Source organism: Vespula vulgaris, chromosome 4 (assembly GCF_905475345.1).
Source record: "Vespula vulgaris chromosome 4, iyVesVulg1.1, whole genome shotgun sequence".
In the NCBI taxonomy this organism is placed as follows: domain Eukaryota; kingdom Metazoa; phylum Arthropoda; class Insecta; order Hymenoptera; family Vespidae; genus Vespula; species Vespula vulgaris.
Genome location: NC_066589.1, coordinates 5,327,145 through 5,337,608, shown reverse-complemented (window position 1 = coordinate 5,337,608; position 10,464 = coordinate 5,327,145). Strand labels below are relative to the sequence as shown.

Genomic DNA, 10,464 nt, shown 5'->3' with positions numbered 1-10,464 from the left:
TTATATCATACTAAAATCATAGATGGCATTAATGTCTCTACAAAGTACCATCTTGCGGATAAAAAATGAACTAGAAAATTAGGCGCAATTTGTTTGCCGTTTTATTTGGCACCAATTGGTTAATTTTTGTTATTCGAAGGTATTAGGTAAGAGTCATAACGGTTTATTTCTGCTATAATTTTTAATTATTAAATTCTGTTTGATAGAGATATTAACGCCATCTGTAATTTTAGGTAATTGAATCCTTGTGTACTTCGATACTATTCAAGGTTTAATCTATGAATGCTACTGTATGATACAATACAAGTGATATCCAGACTATCCAGAGTGCTACAAAATAGTGAATCTACAACGAGAGATTACTAAAAATATTATGTCTCCGAGATTAAGAAAATGTAAGTTGTAAATATAAGGTTACTCTTTAACGTTAGTAAAATCAGTCGCATAATACATCAGTCGTACGATACATGTCCTATATTGTTTGCATCGGTTTGGTTATAATACAAATATGGCGGTTATTTTGATAATAATAAATTTATAATTAATAGTATATGAAGAAAAAAGATATTAAAATTTATCTTGGGAAATGTTTTCATTTAAATAATTAAATTTGTTCACAATATTACGCCATTTTTAATTATATATTTATTCTTACATACAAATTCTAATAATTATAAATATATTTTATTGTTCATATATTTTTTGTATTATAACATTGTATTTGTCATTTGTAGATCGTGTAATGGATACATCTGTTATTATCACAAGAAAAAGATCCAAAATACTTAATTCGATAAATAAGAATTCAAACTCTTTACAAGACACTAAGCAGAATATAGAAAATCAAAAGAAAAGTAAGGCCAATGTTTCAGTTATAAAAGATAAACGAGTAAAACATAAAAAATCTTTGAATATTCAATTTTCAAAAAAGAACATGCAATCGGAAAGACCGAAAAAAAATAATACTTCTAATAAATTTACAATGATAAAAAATCCTATCCCAAAGGCAAATAAAGTTATATATGATGATATTGTAAGTGATGGTGATAACACATCATGTGAACTAATTAATGATTCATTTATCAATTTGAACATAAATAATGAACAAAAAAGCAAATATGACATATCACTGAATGAAACTATTACTCCTAAAAGTAGCCCTATTTCGATAACTTTAACACCTCAAAGAACAACCAAAACACCAAGAAAATCACCATTGCCTTTAACTTCTCCAAAAACACATTCTGAAATTCCTCTTAGAATATCAAAAACTCCTAGAAAGCTGATGCTTTCTGTTAATTCTGCGACTAAACTTAATAATTGTGAAATATCTTTACGAAACAGGAAGAGTATAAATAACAGTTTATTAAATAATGTTTCAATGAATAATGTTAAAATAAGGCTAAACAAATTAAAGACAAGTTATATATCTACTGAAAATTTAACAAGATTATCAAAATCTTCAAACATGATGTTAAAATCGCCAGACACAAAGTCAAAATCATTGAAAATGAAATCTAATGAAAAAGGTGAGAAGTTCATTGTAACAACAGTGAAAGAATCCCCAAATGAGAATATATCAACAAAAAGTTCTACTAGATCCAAAAAAGGTAATATAGAACAGAAGTCATTGTCAAGTGAAGCAAGTGACTTAGAACTAACTTTGACAAATGTAAATAATCTATCAACTTTGTATAGAGAGATAATATCAAAAAAAGCAATGGTGATACTTGAAAGAATTCCATCATTGGATGACTTAAGTCTATTACTAAAGTCTCAAAATAATCCAATGAATAGTACATTTGATGTAAAACATGTGCAACAACAATTATGTAAAGATCCAGATTCTCTAAAAAATTCAATTTTATTAAATATATTATCAAAGAACAATGAAGCATTAAATAATACATATTCTTTAAATTTAAAATCCACTTCACAAATAAAGCTTAAATCACATTTAAATGATGATATATTGCTTCATTTGTCACCAAAAGCAACAAGTAGTCCTGTTATTGATAACAAAATGTATGAAAATTCTATTCATCTAGATTCTACCAATAAACTAAATAAATCATCTAACAACAGCAAAAATAATACTATAAATATTAATGATAAGGAAATAAAAGCAGATGAGACATATGAACTCCTTGAACCAAAAACTCCACACTTACAACGACAATGTAGAAAACGTAGAGCAGTAGAATTAGATACCAATGATAAAAGAGATGTAAAAAGAGCATGTAAAGTTCGTTTTGCTGCTTCAGAATCTCGTATTAATAAATCACAGACAACATTATTGGAAAGTAAGAGTACTAAACTAAATACTTCGATTTCTTTATGCAAAACAAAACATGTTAGTAATATAACAGTTAGAAAAACTCCAGTTATAAGACATATTTCTCATATGAGATCAAGTTCTGTGTCCAATGCTTTAGCAAATAAAACTATATCAGACTCTGAATTTAAGAGAAGGTCTAGCTCTATGTCTAACATTAATAGAACACTTTATAACAATAGTAGAAAAATGGACAAGACACTCTCTTCTACATTAAACAAAACAAAACATATTGGAAGTCAAGAAAAAAAAGGTAAAACATCTAAAAAGCAATTAAATTTATATACAATGTATTTGAATATTTAATGTTATATGCTACTCTATTTATAGATGTAATAATTAAAATTATATTTAATTGCAGATGTCAAAATACATAGTGCCAAAAAAATTCCAAATTTTTCTGAAATTCATAAAAAACTGTTTTCAAAAATGGAATCTCTTGTCGATAATAAAAATCGCCTGATAAAACAACATGAAGCATTAAGTAACTATCATTAATATTGAAGTCACCTAATAAAATCATAAAATATGATAAATTAAAATATTTATGAAATAATTATGTTTTTATTGTTCACAGAAACATTCAATGTTTCAAGATTAGAAACAAAAAATATAAAGAAACCTTTACCAACTGAAATAAAACGTGATGGCTACACTAAATTTGGTTTTAAGATAAGAAAAGCTGATGCTACCAATATTATTTTAAGAAAGCAACAAATAAATCGACAGTAAGTAATAAATTTTTTAATTATTGTCATTTTTTTTTATATATAATAATTATATACATATATATTTTTAGAAAAGAAAAACGAGAAGAAAATAGAGTACTATTAAGAGGTGTAAGAACAAATAGGCGATTTGAACTTCAAATGAAAATGCGTAAACTATCTGATTAAGTTTATAGATATTCTTTTATATTACTTAATATAGATTATTATTAAGTAAGGAATAATAAGTAATTGATCAGAGTTCTACTTCTTATTATAATTTTGTAAACAGTAATACGACGATTATTTTATTTTGCATTGTTTACTCAATATTTAAAAATATATATATCAAACTAACATTTTTAATTGAAAAAAAAATGAAACATAGATTATTTTAAATATATCATAGTTTATAAAAAATTCTACTGTTATAGTATTATTTTCGAAGTCTTGAAAAGACCTTAGAGTATTGTATTCTTTATATGAATATATACAAATATTTAATAATTTTAGTAATTTCAGTTTACACGATAATTTTTTAATTTGATTATACCTATTCATACTATACTTATTCATTTGTTGTATGTTATTGTATAATAAGAACAGTAAAAATAAGAGTAAGCTCTCTATTGTTTTAATTTACTCATAAAATATAGTGAACTTAATTAAAATTTACGCACAAATCTACAAATTTCGAAATGTTTAAGAAAAAATTAAATGTACATATTTGTGAATTACGACGTGTTTCTGATAGCAATTTGCCAAAGTTACCACCTAATGCAAATATTTTTGCTCGTTGGAAACGACAGTATCAAAAATTGATCTTGGTCTGCAGAAAACATCCGCTGACACATTTCTTGTTACGTAGTCATGCTGCTATAACTTTTGAAAAAAGAAAGCATGATCGTTCATTGCATTGGTGGATAATACATCCATATAGTACTTTAAGGTATTACCAAAAAAAAAAAAATGTATAATAATTACATTATGCAACATATAATCTTTTAGATTTTTCTGGGATGTTCTGATGATGATAACATTTCTTTATTTTTTTATCATCTATCCATATATCATAGGATTTCATAGAATAGCAAAAAACGCACATCCTGAGTTATTGAAAATTATTACTCCTGCATATGTAATTTGTATAATTGATATGATTCTTAATTTTATAACTGGATATGTAGGAATTGATGATCATAAAATATTTCTGGATCCTTATTTGATAATGCGGTAAATTTTTTAAAAATTCTTAAAAAAAATATTTACAACATACAGAAAATTCTAAATATATTTAATAATATGATTTGTGTTTAAGGCATTATGTAAAGACATATTTTTTCATAGACCTTGTTTCCTCTGTTCCTTATACTTGGTTTTATAAAGAACGTATATTACCACCTGGTCCTGATTCAAATTCAATATTTCTTTTACTTGAAATTTTACCTGTATTAAAAATTATAAGATTAGGTACACTGCATGAGTATTTTAGACAACTTAGTATTGTAAGTATCAGTAAGATAACAATGGTTTCAAATTCAATTATATAATGTGAAAGGAATTATATATTCATTTATAAGACTTTTGGAAGTTCTCACATTCAAAGAATGATTATTTGGCTTCTTATCCAAACTTTGTTAATTTTTCATTGGAGCAGCTGTTTCTCTTATGTATTTCCATATATTGTAATGCATATAATCGGAGATACTATAGAGGTATGGTGATTTCTATAATTATTACACAATTATTATACTTATAATATTAATGATTTTTAGAATTCTGGGGCATATTTAGTACAAACAGGATTATATAAACAGTCTGATTGGATAATTTATATAGAATCTTTGCATATTGGTTTAAATAATTTAATTGGATTTAGTTTTGTTGAATTCCAATCATTTGGAACTTTAGATAAGATTACTCACTGTATACTACTTATTTTTGGAAAAACCTATTTGATTTACATCATTGGAAAGTATAATAATTCTTTTTAATATAATATATTTTTAACTATAATTAATTATTTCAATATATTACCAACAATAGTGATAATCCTGAAATTAATTGAATCATTGGCAGAACCAGAATTAAAATATTATCAAATTATATATGAAGTAAAAAATTACGTACGAGAGAAAAAACTTCCAAAACATCTTCAAGATAAACTTCTTACTTATTACAAATATAGATTTCAAGGCAACTTTTTTAAAAAGCAAGCTATATCATATACTCTTTCCAGTCAGTTTACAAAAATACAAAAAGTACATGATTTGGAAATTTAAATTATTACACATAACATGAATCATGAAAAAAATTTTTAGGTCACCTTAAGGAAGAAATTATGCTATATAGTAGTCGTGGTTTATTAGAAACTGCACAAATTTTTCATAATTTATCATCAAAACTACTTGGACAATTGATTTGTAATATTTACATTAAATAAAAAATTAAAATTTTTTTTATGAAGTAGAAAATAAGAATTTGAAATAATACTTTGATTCTTTTTACAGCGGTTTTAAAACCACTTATTTATATGGAAACCGATATAATTTATAAATGTCATGACGAAGGTGATTGCATGTACTTCATAGCTAGTGGAACAGTTGCACTAATTACGTTTTGGGGTAAAGAAGTGAGTATTAATAATTAATTAATTACACGAATCGTATAAATCAAATACTATTTATAATGTTATTAATTTAATTAGCGAGTAATAATAATTATAATATTATCATATATGTTGCATTTTTTATCCAGATCTGCCATCTTGAAAGTGGCAATCATTTTGGTGCAGAAGTTTTAATTAATTCTCAAAAACGAAGAACTGAATCTGTTTTAGCTTTGGAAATATGTGAACTTTTGCGTTTACATCGTCGAGATTTTAAACGTGTTATTCCTCACGGGTCTGAATTATATACAAGAATTAAAAATGATACAATAATAAGACATAAGATAATCGAAGAATTAGAAAAGCTGCATAATGAAACTGAAAAAGAAAAAAATGAATTATAAAAATGAAATGGAAGCAGTCTATTAAAACATCGAATTTTATGTCATTAGTATTTTAATTTTATATATAATTTAATTAAACAATCCATTGATTCAAGTCGTCATATGTCCATTTATAAATTTGTTTTAATTTTTAATCGGGTCACTAACGCCACGTTGCGTCTTAAGGAAGAACTAAGTCCCATCATGCTTGGTCAGGTTCAATCAGGTTCGATTAGGTTCGATTTTGTTATACGACAGAATAATAACATTCAAGCTAATTTAAACATTGTATATAAAATATACGAAAGTATTTAAGGAATAATAATAAATTTCAATTATTAATGAAGACTGCTCCGCATCAAAGATTAGTCATGGTTGGCGATCGTGACGGGCAAGTAGAATTTCATTGAAAATTTTTTAAATACTTAAATAAGATATATATATATATATATATATATATATATATATATATATATAGCAACAACTAATATTTAGTAAATATCTTTGATATAAAACAACGAAAAGTTAATGCCATTTTAACCTCAAATAATATGCTTTGTTTATATCAACACTCATAAAAAATATATGAGGATATGATGTAAATTAATTAAATTAAAGAAAAAGGAATTAAAATTTATACAACTAATTGATTTTAGATTGAAAGAGCTTTTAAGACGACGATTGGTGGAATGTGGATGGAGAGATCAGGTTAAATTAATCTGCAAAGAAATAATAAAAGAACATGGTCATGATATAACTTATGATACACTACTTTCTATGGTTACAAGTAAAGCACGAACACTTGTACCTGATTCCGTAAAAAAAGAATTACTACAAAAAATAAAAAATCAGCTTGTAGCTCAAGAAGAAAAATTGAAAATGTAAAAATTTTACAGTTTACTTTGACTACTTTTTTACCTTACATATGATTTGATACATGATATATATTTTTCATATTTGTATTATATTACATGAACTAAGAGCAATATTTAAACAAAGTGATGCTTAAATATTAATATTCAAATCTTATTCTAAATGAAATATTGATCAATTCTTACAAAGTTTGCAGTTCTTCAAACTTTGATTGTAGAACTAACCTTGCTAACAATATAAAAAATGTAACATTGTTTGTACATAATTAGAGTTATATCTTGGTTATATTAAGATGTATATGTACAAACAGTATTTTACTATAAATATCAATTTTCATACTAAGAATTAATAAAAGAAAAAAAAAATTTTTTTTTTAACAATAATATAGTAATTTAAAATTTATGCAGCAGTAAAGCCCTCTTCTATTTATAGAGAATTAAAAGAGTACTATTTCAAAATAAAAATATAATAAAAACTATATCTTAAATCTTTTAATATCTTCAGGCTTAAGATCTATTCTAAGAGATGCGATATGTCTAACTTCTGTAGTAGTTAGTCTCCATGCTATTGCATCTGCACCACAGTAATCTGCTAATTCTTCAACTTTTTCTATACTCAATATAGTTGCTATTTGAGTTAAACGTGCAAATTTATCTCGTACAGACCATGATGTTGCTGCTGCTAAATAACTAGCTAATGATCTGATTTCTTTATCTAAAATAAGTCCACCAGCCTGAAGCAATAAATATATAAAGTCAATATATGTAAATATATATGTGTGTATGTGAATAGTATAGATAAATTATTATATTAAACAAACACATACTCTGTTAAAGGTCGATTTCAAAACAACTTTTTCTAAACGTGCTGTAACTTCTTTAGTCAAAATACCAATAAGAGCATCATAATTTGATGTTGTTAAATGACCTTTAAAACCTTGAAGTAAACCTTCTAAATTTGTTACTAAAATTTGTACAAAAGGTTCATCTGTTTCATATCTTAATAATTCATCCTGAAAATATAGTTATTATGTATTATACTGTTAAATAATTTTATTAATACTATGACCTTACATGTAAATAAAGACAGATTTAATAATATACTTTCATTTTGTACCAACCTCATTAATATGGTGATCTATAGACAAAAAGGCATCTACCCAAGGTGTTACTCTAGGTTTTACAGCACTTACACGTAATTGTTCTAACCCATAATCGGTAATAGCCCTTAAGATAGAAGTTACTCCTTTTAAACCAGAAAGACAACTGTCTATTTTTCCTCTATCTTTTTCTGCCATATTAGGAAAAGTTGCATCTATTTCTGCAGTCAGAGTTTTGCATAATGTTTCAACATATTCAATACTAACATCTGTATTGTTTAAATATGCCTGAAGTAAAAAATAGTAATTAATATAAATTTAAATATTGTTAAAAATATGTAACTATATAACAATTCAAGTATTATTTGTCTTACCAAAAACATAAGACGTGCAAGTTCAGTGTCTGATGTTTGTAAACGTCCATGTTGTATACTTGTTTGCAAAGCACTATATGCTTGTGTTAAATCCAAGTATCCTGCTGGATATCCTTGGCGCAATCTATTTCTTAATCTGTTGGCAAATTCTCCTTCCAATATATCACAAGCTATATTGATAACAGCACAAACACCATCTATGCTCCAACTTGATATAGAACGTCTGAGAACATAATAAAAATTGATATTGTAGTTCATTTATCCATCATTGATTTTTAGATTTTAGAAGTAAGCAGTACCTTATACATTTTTGTACTATGAAAAAAACATCATCTACCATACTAGATATTTGTTGATCTTGCTCTAATGTGTCCATACCAACAGCTTTATTAACACTCTCTTCTAAAAAATATCTCTCTAAAGCAAGATAAGCACCTATAAGTTCTTGCATATTATGAGCTAATTCAGAATTGCAAATATTCTTTTCAAATTCATTTAATAAGTCCGTACATTGCGTAGTATTTGTGGTACTAATTTCTATGTCATTCTGTAAAAAAAGAAAAATCAAATACTTATAATTTTATTTATGTGAGCTTAAAAGATTCACCTTAACTCTTCGTCTTAAAAAACGAATATACAGCTCTGCTCTTGAATGCATTATAGTTATTTCACCTAATAAGAGATCAAGTTCTTTAGGATCAGTTCTTTCTGAATTTGGTTTTCTAACATAGTCATTTATCATTTGTACTTTCTTAGATATACTTCTGTGCTTCATAAATTCTGCAACAATTTTTTTAACTTGCCTGTATAATAATATATAAATATTAATTTGTTTGACAAAAAAAAATCTTTTTTAGTTTACTTCAATTTTACCTATCACATTCTTTTTGTAATATAGACACAGTCATTAGAAGTCTCCCAGGTCCATAATATGTCTCTATTATAGGTTGATGTACCTCTACAATTCGAGCAATTCCTTCAAATAATAAGGTCATAGTATCCGCAAATATAACAGATGCTCGCTTATCATTACTTTTTATCTCTAAAGCAGCTTTTAAATTTTTTTGTGCTGTATCATGAAGCTGGTGAATGTAAAATATTTCTATGAATGTATGCATTTATATAGTCATGTAAAAAAATATAGTCATAAAAAAAATTACCTTGGAACATAAATAACTACAAAACTTTTTTAAGCCTTCTAAATGCATTCCTAATAGTGGAAATATTTTAAAGAATCTTTCAACAGATGCTAAATCTTCAGATTTAACAGCTTCATCAAATTTATGGGTAACTACTGTTCTTAGTTGTACAGCTGCTTGTTGCAATGTAAAAAGAGAGCTACTAATAGTGCTGGGATCCCCTGACACATCTTCAGCTGTTCTTTCAAGCAATTGTTGATCCATTGATAGATATCGATGAACATGAGCAGCACCTTGTTCATAATCTTCATTTTGTAAAGCTGTTGCAACACCTTCACTACATAATTGTAGATCTAATATATCATTAACTCTTCTTTGACATTCGCATACTCTGCTCTATAAATATAATTTTTTTGAAACATTTTTCTTAATAATTCAAATCATAATATTAGTTATTCCTGTCTACTTACTCTTGCTAAATCAAGCTGTCGTACTTTAGAGCTGACATTTTCAGCCAATTCATTTGTATGTATAATCATATTCCGGAACTTCTCTGCTTCGCCACGAATAAAAACAACCTTAGGTAATACTTTATTTATATTTTGTAATTTCGATTCTATGTAGCAATGTCTAGACAATAAATTGTCTAATTTCTCTTTCACAATTATCTATTATAAATAATAATAATAAATAGTAAATTATTAAAAATTTTGACTTTATATTAAATATGTTATTTTATTATAATAAAAAATATGCCAACCTCATTTTCTGACAGTTTATTAAGTATTTGCTGTATGTTACTCTCTTCTACTGGTATGTTCATCTTATTCATCAATTATTAAAGAATATTGTAATAAACTTAAATTGAAGAAATACGTGGTATCTCGTCAAAGTATACAAAATAGTTCTCATGAATTATATACTTATCGACGGAGAGAAATTCATT

The 10,464-nt window shown here is 25.8% G+C and overlaps 4 protein-coding genes across 5 annotated transcripts; 3 read left to right on the top strand and 1 right to left on the bottom strand.

The window, feature by feature from the left end:
* Positions 1-16: 16 nt before the first annotated feature.
* On the top strand, positions 17-4,576 carry LOC127063238 (probable myosin light chain kinase DDB_G0279831). 2 transcript variants are annotated; one of them, XM_050992700.1, is made up of 7 exons: positions 18-146; positions 234-395; positions 735-1,610; positions 2,049-2,588; positions 2,697-2,819; positions 2,913-3,063; positions 3,135-3,991. In XM_050992700.1, the coding sequence occupies exons 2-7, from the start codon at positions 374-376 to the stop codon at positions 3,229-3,231; spliced, it is 1,809 nt and encodes a 602-aa protein (XP_050848657.1). In that variant the 5' UTR covers positions 18-146; positions 234-373; the 3' UTR covers positions 3,232-3,991. The 2 variants fall into 2 exon arrangements, with proteins under 2 accessions (XP_050848656.1, XP_050848657.1); XM_050992699.1 differs by having other exon boundaries at positions 17-146; positions 735-2,588; positions 3,135-4,576.
* Positions 4,577-4,730: 154 nt separating this feature from the next.
* LOC127063212 (potassium/sodium hyperpolarization-activated cyclic nucleotide-gated channel 2-like) lies at positions 4,731-6,054 on the top strand. Its single transcript, XM_050992639.1, has 6 exons — positions 4,731-4,757; positions 4,818-4,968; positions 5,089-5,280; positions 5,364-5,465; positions 5,553-5,674; positions 5,800-6,054. The coding sequence occupies exons 1-6, from the start codon at positions 4,731-4,733 to the stop codon at positions 6,052-6,054; spliced, it is 849 nt and encodes a 282-aa protein (XP_050848596.1).
* A 147-nt stretch (positions 6,055-6,201) lies between these two features.
* On the top strand, positions 6,202-6,933 carry LOC127063250 (transcription and mRNA export factor ENY2). Its single transcript, XM_050992748.1, has 2 exons — positions 6,202-6,424; positions 6,690-6,933. The coding sequence occupies exons 1-2, from the start codon at positions 6,375-6,377 to the stop codon at positions 6,916-6,918; spliced, it is 279 nt and encodes a 92-aa protein (XP_050848705.1). The 5' UTR covers positions 6,202-6,374; the 3' UTR covers positions 6,919-6,933.
* A 448-nt stretch (positions 6,934-7,381) lies between these two features.
* Positions 7,382-10,458, bottom strand: LOC127063239 (conserved oligomeric Golgi complex subunit 4). The gene is made up of 10 exons (XM_050992701.1): positions 10,279-10,458; positions 9,989-10,186; positions 9,540-9,914; positions 9,253-9,461; positions 8,987-9,182; positions 8,679-8,926; positions 8,380-8,602; positions 8,027-8,293; positions 7,733-7,918; positions 7,382-7,639 (listed from the first exon to the last, which is right to left on the bottom strand). Exons 1-10 carry the CDS (start codon positions 10,348-10,350, stop codon positions 7,382-7,384), a joined length of 2,232 nt encoding a protein of 743 aa, XP_050848658.1. The 5' UTR covers positions 10,351-10,458.
* Between the last annotated feature and the right edge of the window lie 6 nt (positions 10,459-10,464).